The sequence below is a fragment of the Gossypium hirsutum genome, chromosome A10 (genome assembly GCF_007990345.1).
Source record: "Gossypium hirsutum isolate 1008001.06 chromosome A10, Gossypium_hirsutum_v2.1, whole genome shotgun sequence".
NCBI lineage: Eukaryota > Viridiplantae > Streptophyta > Magnoliopsida > Malvales > Malvaceae > Gossypium > Gossypium hirsutum.
Window position 1 is genome coordinate 70,851,575 of NC_053433.1, and position 27,100 is coordinate 70,878,674.

General features: G+C 36.7%; 3 protein-coding genes across 6 annotated transcripts; 1 reads left to right on the top strand and 2 right to left on the bottom strand.

The window, feature by feature from the left end:
* The first annotated feature begins 214 nt into the window (after positions 1-214).
* Positions 215-12,616, top strand: LOC107897142 (ENHANCER OF AG-4 protein 2). Of its 4 annotated transcripts, XM_041079157.1 has the most exons (14): positions 215-704; positions 1,265-1,341; positions 2,635-4,467; positions 4,661-5,180; positions 5,338-5,446; positions 5,718-5,830; positions 5,923-6,110; positions 6,692-7,328; positions 7,412-7,886; positions 8,457-8,552; positions 8,665-8,749; positions 9,125-9,290; positions 10,418-10,566; positions 12,303-12,616. In XM_041079157.1, exons 1-11 carry the CDS (start codon positions 597-599, stop codon positions 8,724-8,726), a joined length of 4,218 nt encoding a protein of 1,405 aa, XP_040935091.1. In that variant the 5' UTR covers positions 215-596; the 3' UTR covers positions 8,727-8,749; positions 9,125-9,290; positions 10,418-10,566; positions 12,303-12,616. The 4 variants fall into 4 exon arrangements, with proteins under 4 accessions (XP_040935091.1, XP_016677977.2, XP_016677979.2 ...); XM_016822488.2 differs by lacking the exon at positions 10,418-10,566; XM_016822490.2 differs by lacking the exon at positions 10,418-10,566 and having other exon boundaries at positions 8,460-8,552.
* Positions 12,617-20,256: 7,640 nt separating this feature from the next.
* Positions 20,257-21,265, bottom strand: LOC107895658 (uncharacterized). Its single transcript, XM_016820905.1, has 3 exons — positions 21,007-21,265; positions 20,831-20,913; positions 20,257-20,754 (listed from the first exon to the last, which is right to left on the bottom strand). The coding sequence occupies exons 1-3, from the start codon at positions 21,263-21,265 to the stop codon at positions 20,257-20,259; spliced, it is 840 nt and encodes a 279-aa protein (XP_016676394.1).
* Positions 21,266-25,478: 4,213 nt separating this feature from the next.
* Positions 25,479-26,234, bottom strand: LOC107895659 (uncharacterized). The gene is made up of 2 exons (XM_016820906.1): positions 26,076-26,234; positions 25,479-26,033 (listed from the first exon to the last, which is right to left on the bottom strand). The coding sequence occupies exons 1-2, from the start codon at positions 26,232-26,234 to the stop codon at positions 25,479-25,481; spliced, it is 714 nt and encodes a 237-aa protein (XP_016676395.1).
* Between the last annotated feature and the right edge of the window lie 866 nt (positions 26,235-27,100).

A 27,100-nucleotide genomic window follows, 5' to 3' on the forward strand; every position in this document is an offset into this window, starting at 1 on the left:
TTTAAAATTAATACAAATCAATTGAATTAGATAAAATAGCGGTTGAATCGTAGAAAAGAATTTTTAATTTTTATGAATTTATAATATTTATTTAACCGAATCTAAATCAAATTGATATAACCGACTGATAGACCTCTAAATCGATTGTTTATTGTAGGGATTAATGATGATTTTAATTTCTTAAATTTAAAAAAATGGAAACACACAATAAAAATCTACATTGGAAAGGATGCATTTAAACGCCGACAACACCAAAACGAAAAACAAAATTTTTTTGACTCCCAAATCCGAATCGTCTCCTCTCTCTTTCGCTTGTTTCCGCCACGGTCTCCGTATTCTCTTTATTCTTATTTCCGCAAAAAATAAAATTTTCTTTGCTTTTTTTTTTCATTTCTCCCGATGCCCTAGCCACCTTCCCTCGCCGGAACTTCCCAGGGCGCGTCGCCGCCGCCGGCGATATCTGTGGCACCAAGCATCCAAATCTCTCTCCTTTCTCTAGGTTTTGGTTTGTTTGGATTGGATTTGATTACGCAAAAAGGAATAACAAGGACGACGAAAACGACGGCGTCGAAGGATCTATTAGGGGTTTAGTCTTGATGGCTGGCAATCGTAAAAAGGGAGGGAAGAAAGCAAAAATTAAGAATTTAAGCTTAGGCGATCTTGTTCTTGCAAAAATCAAGGGTTTTCCTGCCTGGCCTGCCCAGGTCTCTTTCTTATTCTCTTCCTTCGATATTACTTCTTTATCCTCAGTTATGCTATTTTCAATCTAGATGATTTTTTTTTTAATTTCTTAAATACTTAATGCGAACTTACGAAATTTGAATAAGTCGATGATGAGGTTTTTTTTCGCATGACGTTGGTAAATTTATTTTATACCTACATTGCCTTACTTCGCAGTATATTTGCTGGTTTTTATACTCAATTGGTTTCTTTTTAGTAAATGTTGTTTTACTTTATGTAAGGCCAAACTTTGGAATTTAATGTTTTCCAATACTTATGTTAGTTGATTGTTCTTTTTAGTGTTTCGGATTTGGGACTTGGCCTGTTTCTGAATTGAGTTACTTGATGCAAATATGCAAGTTTTTTTATTTTTGGGACTGAAAAAATAGGGCAAATATGTGTTTTTTGTGGTTTTGTGCTAAATTGATTTGAACATAGCAAGTGCATCAGAAATTTAGTCAGGGATATTGATTTATGTTTTATGTTTTATTATTTGTTACTTACAATTGGTTTTGAGGTAGATGCTGTGGGTTCTGAATTTCAGATTAGCCGGCCTGAAGATTGGAAGCAAGAACCTGACCCTAAGAAATATTTTGTTCAATTCTTTGGAACACAAGAAATGTAAGTATTGCACATCCAGTTTGTAAATGTTTGGTGAATCAGGGAGATGGCAACATGATGAATATAGATAGGTGATGTGTCTGTTTTTGGTTTTGCTTCTACTTTCTGGTTGGAGGGAATGCACATTTTATCATAAGATGGAACATGAAAAATGTTACTATGTAAATCCTAGAGCTATTAAATTGTTGTTTACCAAATAACATGTTACATATGATGATACAAGCAGACAAACTTTTATGTAGTCTTTACATTGCTAATTGAACTATTTTGTTTCTTGTCAGTGCTTACTATAGGATGCAATGAGAGTGAATTCATTTTTTCTATCTGCTATGCTGTCTGTATTCTTTGATTCTTTTTCTTTCCATGCAGCTTTTTTGTTTGAGATTATAGGATGCATGTTCTAATAACAACAGGAGAAATTTTCTAATATGAAATGTTCTATGCTTGGTCTTTTTCAGTACCGTGGACATCTCTGTCATTTAATTTTAGATTGAATTATGTAAACTCCTCTTTCTAATCTTTGGGGGAATATTTTGGGCAGAAATGATAAGTCATGCTGATTATCTTGCAAATTTTATATCTTATAGTGTCTTCATATGATAATTTGAGAATTGTTGAGATGTCCTTTAGATAACCAAGCTTGTCATTCTAGGATGCAGAAAACTAAACATTAATGTCATTACAAATGGTGCAATTGTTTTCTTCTTGTACAGGTTCCTGAAGTAGCATGTGCATTTCATGTTACCTTTAATCTTCTTGTTCGTACCTTTTATTATTATATATATTTGAGTTCTTTCTTTTGGCATTGTGTAAGATGTCTCATTTTAATATTGGTTGTTAGCTAAGCTGCTGATGTTAGTTGATGGGGCTTTTTCGGATGTTTGTTGTGGTTAGGAATTTTGGTATGGCATATGTGGGTCAGTTAGGATTAGAGGTTTCTTTTATCAAAGACCACAATCTGTTCTTTCTGTCTTTTGTTTATTTTGTAATACTTGATATTCTCTTTTCTAGATCTCTTCTGTGTATTGTGTTCATGCACACGTGAGCAAGTTGATAAATTTAAATATCTTAAAAAAAAAAAAGTTGGCTCTTAAAGCTAATGTTTATGTAATTGGGATTTTCATACTGCATTTGGGATGTAGAAAGGAGTAATGCTATTGTTTTCCAGCCAAGGGATGCATGCATCATTATTGTTTCTTACACTAATCTTTTCAATTCACTTGGGTTCTATTTGCTTACTAATTACTCCTTCCCCCCCCCCTCCCTGCTTCCCCAACTCTTCTTCTTTTGTAGAGCTTTTGTTCCCCCTGCAGATATTCAGGCATTTACTAGTGAGACGAAGAATAAATTGTCTTCCAAGTGTCATATTAAAACTAAGTACTTTGTCCAAGCAGTGAAGGAAATCTGTGTGGCATATGATGAATTACAGGAAGAAAAATGCCGAGGTTTGGGAAATGAAACTGATGGATCGAAACCTGGATGTGAGGCTTCAACTGTTGATGGGGTTGAGGTTGATGGTGTAGAGGCCAACTTAAAGGACGAAACAGCTGCAGTTGTAACTGGTGAAGAAGCCAGTAGCGATGGAAAAACTGATTTTGATTCGAGTGTGGGGTGCTGTTCGTGCAGAGGTGAGAATAATAGTGAAGATATAAAGACATCAGTTTCGGTTCATGCGGATGATAGCTCATACCCAGTTATGTCTGCTGAGGGAAAACATAAAATATCTAATGGTGAACAACCTAAAAAGGAGGTGTCATCTCCATCATCTTTAGATAAGCCCTCTCTGATAACAGAAGAATTCTCTGATGATAAAATTGCTAATGCCAATTCTACTAAGAAAACATTAAGAGAAGATCAGAAATCAAAGAATATGGCTCCTGGGCCAAAGAAAAGAACTGAGGAAGGACAGAAAGGCAGCAGCTCAGCTGTAAAAGTTCTGAGGGATGATAAATCTGAAGGTTGTCTTGATTGGTCTGAGTCTGAGGAGCGATTGAAAGATAGAGGAAAAGGCAAAGTCTCTGGCATTGGTACACGAAAATTCTCACAAGATACTCTCAAAGCAGATTCTAATTACAATGGTGGTAAAAAAGCAAAGGAGTTGCCGAAAACCAAAAGCAAATTCAAGGCCTCTGATGATGTACAGAACACTGTAGCCAATTCCAAAGCTGAGACCACTGGTAAGAAAAAAAGGTGTGAACCGGGACTTGGAAAAGCTAAATTAGGAAGAGTTGAAAGTTTACGTCCGGCCAAAAAGTCAAAGTTTGTAGATATGAAAAATGATGCCTCCAAGGGATCTCTTGGCAAAAAAATGAAGAGTACTTCAATTTCTAATGTCAGGGACAAAGAAGTTAAAAAATTGAAGTTGAAAAAATCCCCATCTCATGTTATTTCATCGAGAGCCCCAACGGTGACTAGTTCTGATGTTTCTGGTGATGAAGCTGTGCTGCCCTTATCGAAGCGTCGTCAGCAGGCTTTAGAGGCTATGTCTGATTCTGCCGCTCTTAATTCTAATGATAAAATTGGATCAAACCCTGTTGAATTGAAGAGTGATGCTCCAAGCTCCAATGTGAAAACTTCAGCTACCCCATTGCCAAAGAGGCGGAGAGCTGTTTGCCTATTTGTTGATGATGATGAAGATCCTGAAACTCCAGTTCATGAAGGATTTGCTCGGAATGTTAAGGTAACTCCTGTTGGCTCTGGTCCTTCACAGAGCATTGACGTAAATCATGTGACTACTGTCAATGCTCAATATAGTGTTGGAAATTCTGCCCATAATGAGAATGGTGGTCCCGAGGTGGCTTTTTCACAATTAGAAAATGATTCTGGCTCACCTCTTCAACCGCAAACTGCCGAAAGGAAGCCTTCTGCTCATGCCTCCATCACTCCTGAAAGATCAGAAGCGGAGGAGTTGGCTGTGAAGGAGGCTAAACCAGTCTTGATTTCCCCAAGGAAGTCTCCTCCTCTGGTTTCTGCCATCAAACAAGTTGAACAACATAAAACTACTAAAGCTACTGTTAAGGTTTCCAGTAACGGAACACGGAAAAAGGCTCTATCTGTCTCTGTTAAGGGGTCAGTTGTGGTTTCTGATGCTTTGAAGTCTTCTCAGAATCAGTTTTTAAGTCAAAGGTAGTTTCTTCTATATAAAGACTGAAATCTACTCTGAAAGCAATTTCACGTGTAAATGACTGCTTTTTTTACTGAAACTTCAATGGAGTATGGCTCTGCAATGTCCTTGTTATTATTGTTATATTTTCATTAATCTTTTTTAACGGTATTTATTATTCATTGCATAATGTAGATTTAATCATTTTGCGTACAGATCTGACTTCTTTAGAGAAGATAGGAGTAGTTTATTGACCGATTCCAAGACTCCAGATTCCGCTGTGTCTATGAAGCATCTTATTGCAGCTGCCCAGGCAAAAAGGAGACAAGCTCATTCTCAACAATATTCTCTTGGAAATCCCAGTTCTATTTTTGTATCAATGTCCGATGTTCAGGGGGCAAGTCCCAGCTCTGCAGTTCAGTCTTTCCCATCTGCAGTTGACAATGTAATGCAGGTTGATGTGCAGGGATTTGCTCATCAATCAAATCTACATTCTCCATCGGCTCTTGGCCACCAGTCAGGATCCCGTGATCAACAGGATGCTGAAGAGACTGAAGAGAGAAGAGCTAGTTCAGGACGTTTGGCTACTGGAAGCTCTCTCAGTGGTGGCACTGAGGCAGCTGTTGCACGAGATGTATTTGAAGGAATGATAGAGACTTTATCGAGGACTAAAGACAGTATAGGACGTGCAACTCGCCTTGCTATTGATTGTGCCAAGTATGGTATAGCAAATGAAGTAAGTTGAATAATATGCTTTATTTGTTTTTTATGTGGGTTTAATGATGTCAAGATGAGCTTTTTCATCACCATATTCATATATATTATGATTTGATGTTCATGATTGAATATTTTTTTGTGGGTGTGGGGGTTTAAAATACATTATCTGCATGCAGGTTGTTGAACTTCTCATCAGGAAGCTGGAAAGCGAGCCCAGTTATCATCGTAAAGTTGACCTGTTCTTTCTTGTTGATTCAATCACCCAATGTTCTCATAATCAAAAAGGTTGGTTTGCTATCTTTATTAGGAACAGTTTGAGTTACTCTATTACTGAATTTCTTTGATACGGGCAATTAAGAAATGAACTTTTAGTTTCTCTCTTTTCTTGCTGGTTTAACATCACAAGGTTATGTCTCCTATAGACTGTTGCTTGATTGCATGCTCAAGAACGGTCTTTTAGTTGTTTTTCAAATTGTGTGCACACATGCTGAAATAATCAAATGCGATCTATTAATGCAGCAATTTGTGTAAATGGTTGTGGTCAATGTTTATATAGGAATTGCTGGTGCTTCTTATATCCCTATGGTTCAAACAGCATTGCCTCGGCTCCTTGGTGCAGCTGCTCCACCTGGAGCAAGTGCTCGTGAAAATCGTCGTCAATGTCTCAAGGTATATTTTTGCTTTTTAATTGTAAGAAACTTTTCTGCTTCTTCCTTTCCCCCCACTATCTGGAGGATACAGGGATCTATTTTCTGTACCAGGTTTTAAGGTTGTGGCTTGAGAGGAAAATTTTACCCGAATCTATTCTGCGACGGTATATGGACAACATTGGAGTTTCAAATGATGATACAATTTCAGGATTTTCCCTGAGGCGCCCTTCTCGAGCGGAGCGTGCTATAGATGACCCTATAAGAGAAATGGAAGGCATGCTTGTTGATGAGTATGGCAGGTCTAAAATCTCTTTCAACTATCTAAATCAAATAAATTATTGTTATGATAATAAATATAATATCTGCTATATTACTATTTAGGTTTGATTTTTTATTCAGTTTGATTTCATATGCATCTGAGACCAGACTATTACCAAATTACTTAACTGTTTGATTTTGAGACCAAACTGAACCTTTTTGCTTTCCAAATGAAACCAAACCGAACCAAATCAGCTACTTAAATCTGATTTTCAGCTTAGACCAAAATTTTTCACCTATTTGCTATTGCCCTGTAATCTGATTAGCATCAACAGCTACTTTTTTTTTAGTCACCTTTCATATTGTAGCACTTCAGCCCCACTTTAGTTTTCTAGTATTTGTCAATTGAGAGGAATTAAATCTGATTTTCAGCTTAGACCAAAATTTTTCACCCCATTTCACCTATTTGCTATTGTCCTGTGATCTGATTAGCATCAACAGCTACTTTTTTTGAGTTACCTTTCATATCATAGCACTTCAGCCCCACTTTAGTTTTCTAGTATTTGTCAATTGAGAGGAATATCAACTTTCTGACAGTAATTTTGTTGGTTCTTGAGACCAGTAATGCTACATTTCAGCTCCCTGGATTGTTGTCTTCTAATGTATTTGAAGATGAAGAGGAAGACAATCTTTCAAGCAGCCCTGGCAGAGAAGCTGCTGATGCATCACCTCTAGAAGCAGCTCCTGCTTTAGGAGAGTTAGAAACATGTGCGGTTACTCCAAGTGACAGGGCTCATCGCATCTTAGAAGACGTGGATGGTGAGCTTGAAATGGAAGATGTTTCTGGACATCTGAAGAATGACCGGCCATTCACAAATGATGCTCTTCAAATGGACTGGCAGCAGCAGGGGATTATGGAACCAGCTTCAAATAGCTCCAACGAATTCCCTCCTCTACCAGAGGGTTCACCGCCTTTGCCCCCTGATTCTCCTCCACCTCCACCCCCTTTGCCACCTTCTCCATCCCCACCTCCACCTCCAACATCTCCATCGCCACCTCCACCTCCTCCGCCGCTACCAACTCAACTTCCTCCTGCACCACCTTCATGCCCTCCTCCACCCTTCATACCTCAACCACCAGTGCCAACTCAACCGTCACTGCTATCCCAGCCCATGCTACCACCCCAATCAGCAATACAGTCTTCTCCGCAGTTGGCATATCAACCACCTGTACCTCATGAATTCCGGGGCACACCGAATGTATGATTCCAGGACATTTTCTTTGCTTTTTACTCAGTATGTTAATACATTTTTATTTTTTAAACCTATGCATTTGTATGCAGGGTAATCAGATTGTTCAAATGGCTGGAAATACTCCTCATGGAGGTCATATTGATGCTTCTGTGAAAAGTGAATTGTTTCCACAGCAATCACCTTGCTTTGTACCAGGAGTGTGCAATTCTAGAGAGCCTTCTGGATATGTTTCTTCAAGGCAATTGGACTATGGACATAATGAAATGTACTTAAATGCTCAATCCTCTCAACCAAGTCAACAGTTTCAACCTGGTAATGCAACCTTTGTGCAAAGACCTTTAGCCCCAAGTCTGCCACAGACCTCATCTAGCCATTTCTCATTCACAAAGCCTGCCATGCCACCACATCCTCAGCATTCGTATCCTCAATATGATGGCTGGAGGCCATTTGTTGCTGATGAACAGTGGAGAATGCCTGCTGGAGAATATAACACTGATAATCAGCATGGTGGGTGGATATCAGGAAGAAATCCATCACCTTGTGGTCCATTGTTTGTCCGGGAAGGTAGATGTACTGTCCTTCAATCAATTTTTTGGGTTCACTCATTTTAATTTTTACTTAAAATTTGTATACCTGCTTGCATGGATAAAGGTGGATTTAGGGGCACTAACTTCTGTTTTGATCTGATCAATAATATAGTTACCTGCAAATTAAATATATGCCCTTTTATGGTGGTGGCAATCAAACTCATTACAAGTGTTACATGTTCTTATCGGATGCTCTACAGAACTAAATGAGAAACCCAAAAGTATAGAACCATGTCAACCATATAAACATGAAAGGCGTGCTTTACATGATATCTGAATACTCTGGTAGTATCTACTTATTTTCTTGCTTTGAACTGTTGTTATGGCTAAGTTCTTACTCTCAATGTATTTTCCAGTATGTATCTGTTTTAAAAGTTAAAGAGTCTGGATGATAACCCTTCTAATTGTTCTTTTGTTGAACGATTGAGCTATGTTATGCTCTTTGTTTTAAAAGTCAAAGAGTGTGGATGGAAACCCCTGTCATCTTTCCTTTGTTGAAAATCTGAGCTATATTATCCTTCTTTCGATGACGCTGTTAATTCTTCAGCAGGTTACTTTAGACCACCTGTTGAAAGACCATCCTCAAATGTTGGGTTCCCCCTTACTTCTGCCAATAATTTACCTGCTGGTGCTCCAAATTCAGGTGTTGTAATTTTTAATTGCGGTCTTGCTTTGCTTGTAATTTTCTTCTTTTGCCAGGTAAATAATCAATCATGCTTTCAACCAGAAAATGATTTCATTGTTATATTTTTCAGGTCATGGTATTTTTCCATGTCGACCAGACATGTCTGCCATTAATTGTTGGAGGCCAGCTTGAGACTGGGGAAATAGTATCATTAGGTACTTCAAATACATTTCGTACTTATTTATTAATGAGTCTCAACTGGGACATTTCATCCCCCCCCCCCGGCCACCCCCAATTTATTAAGGATAGAAACCTCATCTCTGTCATTAAGTGAATGAAATTTTGTTCATTTTTCTGGTAAACTACTATCTAGTATTACCTAAAGTTTGAGAGTTTCTGCTCCTTTTGTTGCTAGAATAGAAATTTCACAGTATTTTCTTTCATTGTCACTTTCTGCTGTAAAAGAATGGGGAAGTTTATTCTTCCAGGATAGCAGGAAAATGCTAAACTCAAGAACCTATCTCCTCATCTTTTCCACTTATTGATTAATTATTGCTTTATTTGTTCCATTGATTGATGTCTTTGGGTAGTTGGCTGCAAAAACAAGTTACATGGAAGGTGGTTCACTTTTTGGGCAAAATAATACCACCACATGAATGCAGTGCTGATAACTTCTGGAGACTCTTGGCAGGATTGTGCATATTATATTTTTCCCTGACGAATGTATCCCAGGAACATCTACATATTTCTCCCTTGGTTAGTAGATCTGTTTCTTAGCTTCTCAAATTAACTGAGTATAAAGTAAAAAAGAAACTATTCCTTGTTAAAAATTTGGACTCTGGTCAACTAATATAAACTAAATGCGCAACGTTTTTATGATCCTCTTTTATTCTAAAATCTTAAGTGCTTTGTATTTAGTTGGCTGCTGTGATGATGGCTTTCCCTTTATCTTGGAGCCATGTTCACATCAGCATTTTTTGTACACTCAGTTGAGCTGCATGTTTAGTATCTTGTGACTTATGTTCTGGTGAAACATAGCTGCAACATTGCTGATTTGTTGTGTGGAATACAATTGTAGTTCACTGCTAGACTTGTCAATCATTGAAGTTTATTTTCTTTTGAAAGATGGACGAACTTGTTTAGTAACTGAATCCATTACCAGATTTACCTGTAGACCTTTATTGACTTTGAGAGAATGGGAGATACTTCAAAAAACTGTGCATGTAAAACTTTAAGCAGAATTGTGGAGAGTCGTTTTCTGGGATGGTTAGGCATTCTTCTTGTAACTTGTGGTGCTCTTAAGCCCTGATGAATAAGGGCATCACCTCCTGAACTGTCTACTTTATTTTGTTAGTGATGGTAAAAGAATTTAGTTCTTTTTATGTTTATCTGCACCTTCAGGTTCCAATTCCCAAATTTTTTTTTTTGGTAAAGTGATATGGTTTTGGGATACTTCTATTATATCATCTTTTTTTGCTGTACCATGTTTGATTTGGCATCAAGACCAAAATAGTCTTTTGACCCCTATCATCGATTGGAAGAGAAGGAAATGGAAGGAAATACTTTTAATCTGATGCGTGAGCTAAGACATAGCATATGTTGTTATGAATCCAACTGTTGGATGATTACTTTACCCTTTCTTTCCTCTGTTCTTTCCTTCCTACATTGCAATTGTATCATGGTTTTTGCAGCTTGATGCCCTTTGAGGTTTTACGATTGTTCTATGCATCAGATTTACATCAAGTCTTTTTGAACAGGGTAATATTAGGCTTTAGTTTAGAACTGTCGCGGAATTGAAGATCTATTACATTTTTGGACTTGATATTTCCTGAAGTGGTAGAGTAATACTGTGCTAATGCATGGAAACTGGTCTAATTTGATAGAAATCTGAGCTCAATGACTTGGGTGCTAAAGAAGAATTTCATGAAATGGGGGTGGTACTCCTTTTGAAGATAGGAAAACACTGCATAATGTCAGGGATTTAAGTGGAAACCATGGTGTAATAGTTCTGAAGATGGGGTGGCGAAAATAGGTGGATGAATCTTTCCTATTTCTGCTTATGCATTTTATAATGTTATCTAAGGTTGTAAACATAGAAGTCTCGTGTATAATGTTTTCTGGACATACTAGTTGTAAAATTACAAACCTGGGAACATTCAGTGTTGGAATGTATGACTGTACGGTAACTTGATCCAGTATGTGAGTGAGGAATGCTTACAGATAAAAAGTTCAGTTGCCTATGGGTGAAAGGGTAGGGAGCTGGGGGAATCTAAACGTCCAAAGAGAAATGATGAATGAATTAGGTTTGGACCACATACTCGAAGAGTTGCCGAACTGGTCGGGTCTTTGAATAGTGCTGGTAACAAGAAATGGGTAATGGGAACTATAAACTTGATGTTTAGTAGGTTCTTTTTATTAGGATCTCAAGGAAGATTTTTTGAGGTTTAACTGAGTGAATTCGTGGTAATTATAAGTTGCTGGGAGTCTGATAAGGCTAAAAATAAACCTGATAAAATAGGGGACCTAAAATAATATTCTCGACTTCTGTATTTTCAGTTAAGCCAGAAACTGATAAATCCTTAACCTATATAACATCTTGTCTCTGATTGCTAGGTAGGGGAACTCAGTGTTCAAACCCTGATAACAGTCATGCTACTAGCTGAAGTAGAAAACTAAAGAGAATTAAATAAATAAAATCTTCTATGTCGCATTCCAAACTATCATAAAGACTTAATTAATCTTTAGTTCTTGAATTCTTATTCTATCTTTGAAGTCTAATTAATCATTGTTATTGTTCTTTTTTATAATGTTATGGAAAAAAACCTGAACAGATCTTTTAGTAATTGATTATATCTGCTAATGGTAGATATTCATTTTTTATTCATGTAGCTTCTTTCAGTGGTTCTGCCTGCACTTTCTTTGGATGTTAGTTTCCCCGGCCCTCCCCTACACCCAAAAAGAGGCATCTCTATTTTTGTATTAAGTGGTTCACCTTGTAGCAATGAGTGATGAGGAAATCACTTAGTAATTTAAATAGCATGCCCATGTAAGACAAAAAGAGAGCATTCTTTGTTTTTTTTTAAGGCCTTGGGGTAATGCTTTCACTATGATATATTTCTGGTACATATTGGAGATAGTTCCCTGGATATACTTGGATTTAGTTTTAGTGGATTGCAAATGACTAAATCAGTAGTCAGACTGAGACAATTTTTGAACTTCCAAATCGGGGAATTATTGAGTATTCACTCTGGACCACTCTTATGTGTTGGAACTAGGGAAATGCAACCAAGGTTTTGCTTTGTATGATCATCATATTTCCTTATGGTTTGTTCCATATTTTCTACATTAAGAAGTGTCTCCCTCCAGCTAAGCCTACTGCCCTGGAGTCTTTTCCTGTTTAAAGCCTCTATCTACTCCTTGTACCTTCGTTACATATGCTTGATTATCAACGAAGGATTATTACCTTCTTTTTTTTTTTCTTTTGTTCTTTTTCGAAGCTCGGTTATCATTTTCTACTTGGTCTGGATGTATATGGCTGTTGATAAGCTGGCTGGCATTTACCCACTTATTGCCTGCAGTTGAAAATTAGTTTAGTAGTCTATGAATTTTAGAACGGTTTGAAGCTTAACTCACGTCTCAACTTCTTTTTACTAGTGAAAAAAAAGGGAAAAAATAGAAGCCAGTTATGCAATTGGTATTCAATTTATATTTGCTTTTTGGAAAATGAAAATTCAATCGAGAATGATGTTGCTATTACATTTATTACAGGTTCGGCAAATTGTTCAACTTGAAATGTCTATTTATGGTTTTGCAACTTGGATATCCACCATTGTTGGCAGGTGCTAAGCAGAGCAAACTACTGCAAAATGTTGAGGTAAATATCTGACATGGATTCTTGAGCCAAGGCAATGCTTGGAATTTTCTAATTAGTTAGGAATAGTTCTCACAAAAGATGTTTTCTGTCAAAGTTTAGGCAGTTAGAAATTACTTGAAAAGTTTTTTTTTTTTTTTTTGTCCATGTTTATAAGGAATCATGTACTATTCTGTATATTACGTATACATGAGTTTTTTTTCTTTCCTCATATCCATTTTCTTTTTGACTAGTTAGCTGATTAAATTCCTAAAGCTATGCCGGTATTAATACCCATGTCACTCAGATTTTTCATTTTTATTTTCAGTACCTATGGTCGGCATCTATGCCTGACGCATAACCAGGCATGAGTATTTAGATATGGTCCTAAAACTACATGAAAAAACTTTTAAAATTTTGAACAAATTCGTATTTATACCTATATCTGAGTCACACCAGGGTTGGACTAACCAGATTTTTTATAAGGTGGCTGATATATTATACAGTGCTATAAACTTATGTCCTCTTTTCATTTCAAATCGTAGCTATTTGCACCTAGAAAACTATGGAACCAGTTTTTGATTTTTCTGACAGTTGAGTTGCACCATAAATTAGGTCCTTGGACATAGTGTGGTGGTTATTTGTGTCTCCTTTGCGTCTTAATTTTCTGGGCAGTCAAAAAAGGGTGCTCCATTGTTGGATTCGTGTGATCTGTTATCAAATACCCATTGGACATGGTTATAATAAGTATGAAAGTAAATTGTAATGTGATGAATGGTCAGTCATATGTGGTTTTGCTGTTGTTTATAAACCTGTGTACCTATTTGTACTGATGTTGATTAGGATAAGGAATGATCATATTTGGTTTTCCCATGCGGCAATATAGTCGCATATATTGAAAGTAATAAAAAAATGGATAGGATATACGACTTAAGAATATCAGACAGTATATTATTTTACTAATATGTTAAGATTTATATGTCTGAACATAAATAAATAATATTTGAAATATTATTCTGAAGGATTTGTGAATAGTAATGACGGATTTCTTATTAGCTTCCTATGTTTTTTTCCCTTCATTTTCATAAGTTTGGTATAATAAAACTAAAATATTTATGGGTTTCCTTTTAAGCATCACAAATATTATTTGCTAATATGAAGAGAGTTGCCCAATTAGGAAATGCGTTGTCCAAGCTATGGGCTTCATAAATAATATAACTAAGATTAGTTTATTATTTCAATTCGTGCCATTTAGTTGTTTTTATGAATGAGATATTGTTGATGCGTAAGTTGGATCACAAGTGTGTTGGAACGAAATGTATATTCCCCCAGTCCATCTTTGGGTAATACTCACCATTACAGGATTTTGGCTTTTTTTATCTGATATTACTAGATTTAGTACTTTTAGGCGTAGTATAATTGTAAAATTAAAAAACATGATATATATATATACAGAGTACTGCATAATAAAAAAATAACATAAAAATATGGACATGCAAAACATAAATTAATTTATTAATGCATTGTTAACCCTTTTTAAAAAATGCTACAGGAATCATAACACCTAGAGTTTATGGGTAATTTGCATTATAGATTATTGAATTTCGCTTCAGCTTTCAAATAAATAAAATTTTAATTGAATCAGATCACTTCATTCGACTTTAATTACTAATAAATGAAATCAGTTATACTAATATCGTTATATTATTTTAATCAAAAGATTAAATCATGACTCCTATTTTGCATATTTTCAACATTTCAGTAAATTAATATCTAATTGGCATATTTCTAGGTTTATTTTTTAAAGTAAATTATTAGGGAAAATAGATTTCCTATTGTCTAAGAATGAACCTTAAATAATTGATCAATTTGTATTATATAAGTTTTCGTAGTAGAAGTTAGATTGTAAAACCTCAGTGCTATGTAATCCATTTTTTTTTTACCTCTTAGCTAACTCATAACTCTGGTCAGAGCACTCCACTGCTCTTTCTCTGGATTACTTGAGTTCTTGCTCAACATCTCCAAAGCAAAAGCTATGTCTGGTCTCGTATTACTTTTAAAAAAATGACAAATTAATCTTTATACATTAAATTATAAAGTAAATTAATTTTTTTGTTAAAAGTTTATTTATTTTTATAGTGAAAAATTGCTTGTAATAATTAAGCTGTTACATATAGCGTATTATTTGTAACTTATGTTGATATCCAATAAGCTATTTCTAACAATGGAAATGAACGAAATTTTAAAAAAAATATCAGATTACTTTTTGAGCTAATGTACATGAATAAATTTGTTCTTTTTAATAAATAGAGAGTAAAATACAAACCTTCCATAATATTTCACCTCAATTTCTTAAATCTTTATAACTTATTTTTTAGCAGACTTTTTCAACACGTTCGAAGATATTACTATTATTCACTCGATAATTGAGGTGTTTAATTTGTTAAAAAATAACTATCAATTTCAATTTTGAGCATAGCAGATCATTCTCTTCGCTAAAAAAAAAATGAGTGGGTGGGATTACCTTATTTCCATTTTCCATGAGCTCTAAATTTTTTTTTAGAACTAAACAAATTGGAAACTTGGGTTAGAAGATTGATCAAGAATGAGATAGAAAGGACAGAGAAATTGACTCAATTTATTATGATTTCATTTTTAAATAATTGAAAACTAATTTTTTAATAATTTAGTTCAAAAAAGACAAAATATTTTTATTTAAAATGCTAATTAAATATTAGTTTGTTAATATCTATATCTATATTATGTATACTATCTTATTAAATTAATTTCACAAATTAATCGAGTATCAATTTAATTAAAAATAATTAAAATTTCCCTCTTTTTATAAAGTAATAATTAATTTAAGTTATTTTTCTTATATTTTATATACATTTTGTGAAAATCAATTTATCATAGACTTGAACACAAGTCAATCCTAATTTATGTAGCCTTAACTTTACAAATTTGATCAAATGCATTTTTTGTAAACATGTTTGTTATACCCATATTGACTTATGGATCAAAAGATGAGTTAACTTATTAATAATTAAAACTGAATTATGTAATTTGATCAAATTAAAGGTTGATGATGTGTTGAAGAATCGAGTTTAAGTTGACTGATTTTATCATATCCTATGTTTGGTTTAATTTCAGCTATAAGAATTGTAACATGTAGATCTTATAAATTCCTATGTTTTGCTTAGTTTCAGGTATGGAAAGAAGGCATTATGACAGCAGGTAAAGAGAACACCACTAAAATAAAATGGCCTTAAAGATGAAGATGGTATCCACCATTCTCTCTTTGGTAATTCTTTTCTTTTTTTCTCAACTCCCAACCATATATTTCCTTTATTCTGCTGTGAATGGTGATGAAAACCATCATCACTTAAAGCTTCATGATGATGGTTGTCGAAACCATTTTTATTTTGGAAAAACGGGGGTCGACTTTAAAAAAGAGGTACGGAGTTGCCATCGATCCTTTTTTGAGGTGTGATCGGGTCACCTCGATCATTTTAATAAAACATTTTAATTTATTAAAACAATGATTTTGGGTCTACGAAAATTGAGAAAAAGGGTTCGGGAGTCGGTTACGTACGAAGAAGGGTTAGCACCCCCGTAACGCCCAAAACTGGTACTAATTGACTAATTAATGTCCAAATGTCGAAAATTTGAAAAAAAACCCTTGAAAATACGATCCCCTAGAAAAAAGTGTGAACAACTCGAGTTGGATTTTAAGATTCACACATTCCAAAGGAATAAAATACAGCACCCAATATGTTAGGACACGATATTTTAAGTCCCCAAAATTGAGATCAGCTCAAGATTTCCAAAACGCACAATGAAATCTTAAAAGGGTATTCCGTTATTTGGCCAAACGAAAAAATGAAACCCAGCACGTTAGGGCACGATTTCTCGAATTTTCAAACACGAAACATTGCCTTTTTTTGAGGAGTTTCTAAATAAACAATTATAAACCGGCTCAAGATATACTTGCTTAGTTTATTTAAAGGTAAAAAAAAACTTGATATTAGGCAAAAAAAAAACATTTGAAATTTTAAAGTCCAATGAAAATAGCAATCATTCAAGCATTGAATTGAGCATGAAATAAATATATACAACCATAATATTACGTGAATAATAAAAAGGAAAATACAAAGAACCAAGTTGCATGCAATAGTAACATATCATATACTATATAAATACGATCACTGATGTCCGAAGGCTAACGAATTGGGCCAATTTATAAGAAATTCTAAGCAAACTATACAAATAAAATATGAAGTTTTAAAACAAACTAAAATGAATAATAGGGTGGAAAGTAAAATTTAAAACATTACTGTGCAATGATACAAAAAATTTAAAAACCGACCATAGATACAAAAATTTAAAATAAAAAAAATATAAATAAGTAAAGTACTAAATAGTAATATACAAATGAATTTTAAAAAAATGACATAAGGTAAATATTTATATAAAAATTTGAAGTGTATAAAAAAACAAACATAGATAGCATAATAATGCGTAAATGAAATTGCAAAATAAATAGTATATATATATAAAAGGTAATATATAAAATAATATATACTTCAATCAAAATAGATAATATACATGAGGTAAAACTTTATATAAAAATAATATATATACAATAATAACAATGTAATATTAAAATAAAGAGTGTACATAAGAGGAAATTTTAAGATGAGTATATTATATAATAAAACATAAGGATATGCACATGAAAAATAAAATGAAAACAATGGACAGTCAATTAAATAATCCCCAAAATAATAAGTAAGAATAATATGATTTTTTTTTAAAAATGAATGGCTAAAAACCAAATTGAAAAAAAAACAAAAATTAAAGAGATATTTTATAAACCATACAAATTATTGAAACAGAATTGAAGGCCAAAATAAAGCCTGCCCAAATGTTTGAGGGTTAAAACCGAAAATGCTCCAAAGCGATTCATTCTAGCGTGGACCGAGATGAGTAGACGCACAAAATTTCTGGGACAATTTAAAAAAACAAGGGAAATGCAAACAATTTTTAATTACAAATCAGTACAAAAGGAGAGGACTCAATGCGCAAATTCCCCCTTTTAACCAAAATGCATAAGCCCAACACCAAACGGTGCTGTTTTAATTTTATGCCTTAAACCATTTTTGTTTTAAAACATTTTCAACCCCTGATTTCAAAAAACCCTAGAGTTTAAAACTTTCTTGTTTCTCCTTGCCACAGCCGAAGGGCTAACAGCCCCCAACCATCGCCGAAACCAACTACAACGAATGGTCCTCCAACGGAGCGATAAGTCTCTCTCTCCCTTATACTTTAGTATGCAAAAGAATCTAAATGAAGAGCTGAAAGTAATAGGGAAAAAAATATGCAATCACCTTCAAAATAAAAACCAATATTCACTCGCCGTTTTTGCTTGTATTCGGTATCTCGTGTGAATTTCTGTGCTCGATTTCTATTCTATTTCTCTGGAAAAAAAACCCCCATACACTTAAAAACGAAGGCTTTTATAGCCAGAATACAAGCAGTTTTTTGGCTATTTTTGCTTAACTTGCAGGTCATGAAGACGTGGGTGCGAACATGGAGTAAGGCGTGCGTGCGTGGCGGAGGTGATCGTGGCTGAAGGCTGCGGCGCAAATGAAGCTTTTAGGGATTTAGGGTTTCATTTTTCTGATTGCTTAGGTTAGAGCATGAGTATTGGGCTTATGTAAATGGGCCAAAATTATTTGGGTTGTTTTATGTAATTGGGCTGGCTAAAAAATTGGGACTGTTGTTTTTTGTTTTATTTTTTGTATATGTATGGGCCTAGGCTAAAAATTAGGTCTACAACTGCCCCTCTTTGCACATTGTCGTGTAACAAAAATGAAGCAAAGACCACAAAAAGACCAATTTTTCCCGGTCTTGCCACATCTCGACCACCTCAACGTTCTTCTTCTTCAAGTAGTCTTACAGCAACTTCAAGAAGATAATGTTTGTGACTTCAACTTGCATATTGAGCCTGCTCCACTGCAACTTCAGAGAGATAAGACTGGTGGCTAAAATCTGCTCCATAGCCGATACATGGAGATAAGATCTGTAATCTTCAGTCTACTTCCTGCAACTTCAGGAAGATAAGACTTGTATCTTCAACCTGCTCTCTTGCTACCTCAGGAAGATAAGACTTGTATCTTCAACCTGCTCTCTTGCTACCTCAGGAAGATAAGACTTGTATCTTCAACCTGCTCTCTTGCTACCTCAGAGAGATAAGGCTGGTGGCTAAAATCTGCTCCATAGCCGATATATGGAGATAAGATTCGCCATCTTCGATCTGTTCCATAGCCGATACATGGAGATAAGATCTGTAATTTTCAGTCTGATTTCTGCAACTTCAGGAAGATAAGACTTGTATCTTTAACTTGCTCTCTGCAACTTTAGAGAGATAAGGCTGGTGGCTAAAATCTGCTCCGTAATCAATACATGGAGATAAGACTCGCCATTTTCGATCTGCTCCATAGCCGATAAATGGAGATAATATCTATATTTTTTAGTCTACTTCCTGCAACTTCAAGAAGATAAGACTTGTACCTTCAACCTGTTCTCTTGCTACCTTAGAGAGATAAGGTTGGTGTCTAAAATCTGCTCCATAGCCGATACATGGAGATAAGACTCGTCATTTTCGATCTGCTCCATAGTCGATACATAGAGATAAGATCTGTAATTTTCACCGATGTCGCTACACTGTCCCCTGGGGAACATGCCCTGTAGACTCGGTTTCAATATGTCTATGTTTATGCCAAATGATTAGAATGCTATGACCGAAATGAATTAGATGCTCCTAACCAAATGTGTTATGAATGATATAAATATAGAAATGAAAATGATTTCTTTTTTTTTAAAAAAAAAAGCTTTAAGTGTCATTACTCGTTATTCATCAGAGCTTTATCACTGTCGTATTATGCTGCCTTCCTATTCGACTAGCATTTCCAATGAAAACCCATAGAAACGACCTATTTTGCTCAACTGGTTTGCCCCATTGCAACTTCAGGGTCTGTTTCGCTGTACTTCTAGAATTTAAGCTTTGTACTATCTTCAAAACCCCCTCTTCCACCAATTCGGTCTATTACACCACTCCCCAGGCCCCATGACTAGATGTGTACGCCCGACATTACATTAATGAGGAATATCATGACCCCTCTTAATGCTTTGGTTGACACGATATCCTGTTTTCTTATTCAATCAAGTTCAGCTGATCATACCGGGACTGAATCCATTTGCTTCATCTAGCTTTAACTCTGATAAAACCCGGAGAGAAGAAATTTCGACTTCAATGGGCAAAACTGCCTCCATCCCATAAACTAATGAGTAATGTGTTGCCCCAGTAGAAGTTTTGACAGATGTTCGATAGGCATGAAGAGCAAATGGTAACTTTTCATGCCAATCCTTGTAAGTCTCCGTCATTTTCCCCACGATCTTTTTGATATTCTTATTGGCTGCCTCAACCGCACCATTCATTTTTGGGCGATATGGTGACGAGTTGTAGTGCTTAATTTTGAATTGTCTGTAGACCTCCACTATCACACTGTTATTCAAATTCAACGCATTGTCAAATATGATCCTTTCTGGCATGCTATATCGACATATAATCTCATTCTTCAAGAACTTGCTGACTGCCGACTTTGTGACGTTGGCATATGAAGCAGCCTCTACCCACTTAATGAAGTAATCGATGACCACAAAGATGAATCGATGCCCATTAGAAGCCTTCGATGAAATCGGCCCAATGACGTCCATGCCCCACATTGAGAAAGGCCACGGAGAAGTCATAACATAAAGGGGTGAAGGAGGCACGTGGATCTTGTCACCATAAATTTGTCACTTATGTCATTTCTTGGCATAGCTGATGCAATCTCCTTCCATTGTGGACCAGTAGTACCTGAATCTCATGATTTGCCTGGCCATTGTGAACTCATTGGCATGCGTCCCGCGGACACCTTCATGGACTTCTAGGATTTTCTTAGCTTCAACAGCATCAACACATCTTAACAGCATCTGATCTTTCCTTCTCTTATAGAAAATCTCTCCGTCTAAGACATAGTCACTGGCTAGCCTTCTCAACGTCCTCTTATCATTTTCAGATGCCTGATCAGGGTATTCACGGCTCTTCACATATCGTAAAATATCATGATACCAAGGATAATCATCTCTCTCCTCTTCGTCGTCTATACTGCAACAATGAGCTGGAGCCTCATAAATACTCATCTGGATTGGCTTCATATTCTCTCGTCCATTTACTCTGATCATAGAAGCTAACGTAGCCAGAGCATCTACCATCTGGTTTTCGTTTCGCGGGAGATAATAGAAAGTGATATCATCAAACACCTTAATTAAATTCCAAACTAGCTCACGATAGTTGATCAACTTTGGGTCTCCATTCACCTCTAAACTAATAGATCACCAGTGCAGAATCCCCATACACCTCTAATACTTCAATTTTACGCTCGATGGATGCACGGATTCCCATGATACATGCTTCGTACTCTACCATATTGGTCGTGCAATCAAAATCCAATTTACAAGTGAATGGATAATGATCTCCATTTGGGGATATCAGGACTGCCCCAATTCCATTACCAATAGCGTTTGATGCTCCGTCAAAATTCAGTTTCCATGGATGATCTTCTGAAGTGTCATCTTCAGTAGTTGCCACATACACTAGATCTTCATTAGAGAAATCAAAGTTCAAAGGCTCATAATCGTTTAAAGTTCTGCTAGCTAAAAAATCTGTTATTGCACTCCCTTTCACAGCCTTCTGGTTCACATAAACTATGTTGAATTCAGAAAGCAGGATTTGCCATCGGGCCATTCTTCCACTTAGAGCAGTCGACTCCATCATGTACTTTAAAGGGTTCAGTTTTGAGATTAACCAAGTCGTGTGGTATAACATGTACTGCCTCAATCTCTGAGTGGTCCAAACCAAAGCACAACATAATTTCTCACTTGACGAGTATCTCATTTCACATTCAGTGAATTTCTTACTGAGGTAGTATATCGTCTTTTCTTTTTTTCTCGTCTCATCATATTGACCGAGCACACATCCCATTGAATTGTCAAATACTGTCAAATACAATATCAATGGCTTACCGGGGCTAGGTGGCATTAGCACCAGGAGATTAGACAACTACTGTTTAACCCTGTCAAAGGTTTTCTGGCACTCATCATCCCACACGCCTGGGTTGTGTTTCTTGAGAAGGTGAAACATGGGGTCACATATCTCAGTCAGCTGTGAAATGAATCGGGCGATATAATTTAGTCTTCCCAGTAAACTTCAAACTTCCTTCTGAGTGCGCGGCGGAGGTAATTTTTGTATAGCCTTAACTTTGTCAAGGTCAACCTCAATTCCCTTCTCACTGACTATGAAACCGAGCAGTTTCCTAGACTTAGCTCCGAAAATGCACTTTGTTGGATTGAGCTTTAGCTGAAACCTTCTTAGCCTCAAAAATAATTTCCTCAAAACCTGTATGTGCTCTTTTTTTGTTCGGGATTTTACAATCATATTATCGACGTAAACCTCAATTTCTTTGTGCATCATGTAGTGAAACAAGGTTACCATGGCTTTTTGATACGTTGCTCCCGTATTCTTCAACCCAAATGGCATCATTTTATAACAAAAAGTCCCCCATAAGGTTATAAATGTGATTTTTTTTCTGTCTTCAGGATGATCTTTATCTAATTATACCCAGAGAAACCATCCATGAAAGAAAACAATGAATAACCTGCCGTGTTATCCACCAAAGTATCAATGTGAGGCAATGGGAAGTTATCCTTAGCGCTTGCCTTGTTCAAGTCTCTGTAATCTACGCACATCCGCACTTTTCCATCTTTCTTAGGGACATGGATGACGTTAGCTACCCATTCTGAATAATTAACAACTTGCAAGAACCTAGCATCAAATTGCTTCCTGACATCTTCTCTTATTTTTACTGCAACATCGGGTCTCATCCTTCGAAGCTTTATTGAACAGGCTTGCACTCTTCTATTATGGGGACGCGATGAAACGTAATATCAGCGTTTAGCCCAGGCATATCTTGATATGACCATGCGAAAATATCTTTGAACTCTTGCAGTAAATCAATGAGGTCCCGTCTTGTTTCCTTAGTTATACAAGTTCCAATGTTCACCTCTTTCCCCTCCTCCAAGGTCACACTCTCGATTGTCTCTTTATGGGGTAAAATCTGTTTCTCTTCCTGTTCTACCATCCTTAACAAATCTGAAGATAAGCTACTATCTTCATCATCTTCAAAATCCTGAGATCCCTCCAGACACACGTCTCACTCAAAAAGAAACTCTGGGTTTGTAACAGCGTCACTCATGCCATTGATATCTAGAGACCTATTGTAGGCATGAAAAAAAATCCAACAAATAAATGAACCTAAGTATAGCTTTATTTGTATGGTATGATTATAAATGAAATGCAAGAAAAGAAAATTTGCTCAAGATAAAAGAATATTTGCTCAGAATAAGACATGAAAGTGTATTTATATTAAAATAAACGATTTGAACATGAGCCTATTTCACAAAAGATTCTTATTGCTTCTAGGCTTTAAAACAACAAGTGTGTTTTGAACATTACTCTGTATTAGCACTAAAAACTACAGGAATTTCCTCTGTAGTCCAGTTGTTCAGAACACTTCCAGGCTCATAAGGGCGAATGCTTACTAAGTCACGTTTCATCACTTTCTCTTCAGATATGACATTGATATTCAAATTTTCCATTGTGTCTTCAGCTGCTCCTTTTCTTGTCATCTTCAATTCAGGATAAATAATTCCATTTGACACAAATGTATAGGATATATGGGGAAAAGCCATTGATTCCTATTTGACCTCTGCCCCACTCAATCGTGCTCTTCATCTCTCCTGTCTCCTTTCCATCTCCTTTCTTTTCTGCTTTGCATCTGGCCTATACCCTAAGCCAAAGCGATCCTGCTTGTCAGCCAAAATTGGCACTTCAACCCGTCCATGTAAATATTTCCCAAGTCCTCTTCCAGGCAATACTCCATTTCCCACTATTAATTGCAAGCTCATCCTCGTAGCTTCAGATATTTTTGCCCTAGGGATCTTCCCTCCTTCGCTGATGAAAGTAGCATCGACAAATTCCAATTACCGAAAGGAATACTCAATTGCTTTATCATCATTTTTTATATACGGTGCACTGTTGGTGGCGGATGCAATAATCTCCTCCTCCGCATTTATCGTTATCAACCGGCCTTCTGTCACCAACTTTAGCTTTTGGTGCAACGATGACTGTATTGCCCCCGCCAAATGAATCCAAGGCCTCCCCAACAAGCAATTATAAGAAAGCTTAATATCCATCACAAGGAAATCTACCTTGTATGTGTTTGGTCCGATCAGCAGAGGTATCTCAATCCTTCCCATCACTTTCCTCTCAGTGCCATCAAATGCCCTCACTATGTTCTGGCATGTCTTCATATGAGAGCTGTCTATTGGTAACCTATTTAATGTGGACAAGGACAAAACATTCAGCGCTGACCCATTATCAATTAATACCCCCAGCAGTGTATACCTTTTGCAGCGAGTGGTAATGTGCAAAGCCTTGGTGGATCCCATGCCCCTTGGTGGTATTTCATCGTCATTGAAGGAGATGAAGTTATCGACCCTTATGTTACTGACAAGGCGGTCTAGCTTGTTCACTAAAATATCTTCAGCGACATAGGTCTCGTTCAACACCTTCATCAACGCATTTCGATGATCTTCCAAGTTTTGGAGTAGAGCTAGTACCGATGTGTGTGTTGGCTGCTTGTGCAACTGTTCCACAACACTATACTCACTGTGTTTTAAGAACTTCAAAAATTCTTTGGCTTCATCTTCAGTTACTGGTTCATTAACCAGTGGTTTTGTCCTCTCTTTCCCTTGTTCAATCATTACAGACTTCTCTTTTCCAAGCTCGACCTTTGTACTTGGTATGCTGACCAAACTCTCCTCCCCTGGATATGTCACATTACAGTTATAATTCCAAGGCACCCTTTTTATCCTTATACGGAAAAGCCGCGGGTCTCTGGATTACAACTCTCAGTGTAATTTTTGCTCTAACTTCATTAGTTTTCAATCGCGAAATGATCACCATTGGGTGATTGACCTCATAAACCTTCTCTATCAACCCCTCTTCCGAGGAGCATACATCGTCTTTCTCGGTAAACTCAAAGAACTCCAGTTCTTTGTTGTCCATTAAAGCCTGTACCAGGGCCCTAAATTCCTTACATGTTCCTATCTCATGGTCCTCCTCTCTATGGAACCCACAATAGTTCCCTGCTTCTCGAATTTTCTCCCAAAGTCTTGCATGACTAGACTTTTCTCCACCATCTTCTTCAAAACCTCCCTCATCGAGGTTCTCACTTCTGCCACATCCAACTTAATTCTCCTCACCATATTCTTGACTATGGCATTTACCCCTTTATCAGTATGATTGGGCAACGGATTTCCTACACCAAATGCATCATCGAATTTCACAATACCCATGTTGATGAGCCTTTCGACTACCCTATTAAAAGAGGTGCAGTTCTCTATCGAATGTCCCGCGATTCCAGCATGATATTCACATTGAGCACTTACATCATACCACTTGGGGGGTTGTGGTGGCTTTAAGTAGAAAGGAGATACGACGTGTACATCAAACAAATTTTTGTACAGCTCCTGATACGTTACTGGAATGAGAGTAAACTGGGGCTTCTCCGTGTTTTGCTTTGTATTGTGCTCCTGTCTTGGCGAAGCTTGCTGACCCGTGGCTACCACTTTCAGTTGATTTACCATGATTGGTTTCGCATAACCCATGGTCTCATTGCTGACTTTATTTTCTTTTTTTTAAGGGCCGACCTCCTGGTGCTTTCCCCTGCCTCTATCTTTTCGCACCTTATTGCATTCTCAATCATTTCACCAGACATAACTATATTCGTAAAACTCTTAGTTGCGCTTCCCAACATGTGATTAATAAAAGGTGCCTTCAAAGTATTAATGAAAAGCATGGTTGTTTCCTTTTCCAACAGTAGGGGTTGGACTTGTGTAGCAATCTTCCTCCATCTCTGAGCATATTACCTGAAACTTTCATTTGACTTCTTTTCCATGTTCTGTAATATGATCCTACCAGGCGCTATGTCAGTCACATGGCCATATTGTTTCATAAAGGCCTGTGCTAAGTCTTTCCATAATTTAACTTGGCTACGATTCAACTGATTGTACCATTTGGCTACAGCCCTAGTCAAATTGTCCTGGAAATAGTGGATCAATAACTGATCATTATTGACATGACCAGTCATTCTCTGATAAAACATCGTGATATGTCCCTCAGGGCAACTGGTTCCGTTGTATTTTTCAAATTCTGGCATTTTAAACTTTGGAGGGAGTACTAGATCTGGGACCAGGCTCAACTCCTTGGTATCCATTCCGTAATGATAATCAGTGCTTTCCAACGCCTTAAAATTTTCCTCTAACCATTTATATCGGTCTTCTAGTCGCTTTGGAAATTCTGCTCCTGCCTTTCTTACTTTCGCGACCTCATTGAAGTCAGGGACTGTAGGATTTGCCCGATGGTCTTCGGGGTTGGAACACGAGCCCGTCGGGACATTTATCAGTGCCGAAGTGCCAGTCTGATATTTGTTGATACTGACAGATACCTTTTACGGAAGTACTGGAGTATTTGTTGAGGTGAAACCCAGAGGGTAAGCAAGAATCCTACTATCATCCTCAGCATTGACCATGGGACTCTTCCCCTTTTCTGGCTTTCCAACTAGTAGCTGAGTCAATTCGCTCATCATACTCCTCTGAGATTCCAGCATCTGATCTTTCATATCTTGCTAGATCTTAGCTAATTGCTCTTGCATTTGCGCTTGCATCTGTTCCTGCATTTCTTTCTGCATTTGCTCTAATTTTTCCCACCTTTGATCCATAACTTTGGACTTTTTCCGTGTGTAATATTGATGTTCCAGGGTAACTATAATACAATTTCTAATTCATTAAGGTTCTTTTTGTGAAATTTAATGCACATGATGCAATGTAATGCAAATGCATGAAATGTATGCAAAAATAAAGAGACGTCGATTCTGATTCAATTCCATTTAAAAAATTTTATTAAAAAGAAAAATCCTTTACATAAAATAGATCATATATATGACTTAGCCTAATGCTCAAAGTTTTAACTTTCTTAAGAAGGCAAACTAGCTCACGACCTCGGTCTGACTCTAACTCATACTTCACACTTAGCACGTCAACCTGAACCGCTAAGGTTTGTAAATAATCAGCCACTTCTCGAATCTGAGCCACGGTTTCACCCATGATATAATCTCTATCCCTGACCTGGTCTTGCGATCGGTGGAGCTGTTCCTTCCACTGCTCATCGTTCGACTCAAGTAACTCAATTCTACCTTCAATCCTACTCAAGCTGGCTTTTAATTCAATATCAGAGTTACGACCACGGTACTGATGCAAGGCCTTTTCTAGCTCCGCTACCCAAGCTACCAACATCTTTTTCTCACATTGGCCTTCAACCAAGCTCTTCTTTAAGGCGCTTTCACGTGCTCGAGCATCATGAAACCTTTTCTCCCACTGATTTGCTCTAGCCTTTTCCTCTTGAACTTCTAGTCGCCATTACTCTGACGTCTTTCCCAATCCAGCAGTTCTCATCGACATACGCAGCTTCTTGTAATCGGTCTTCAAA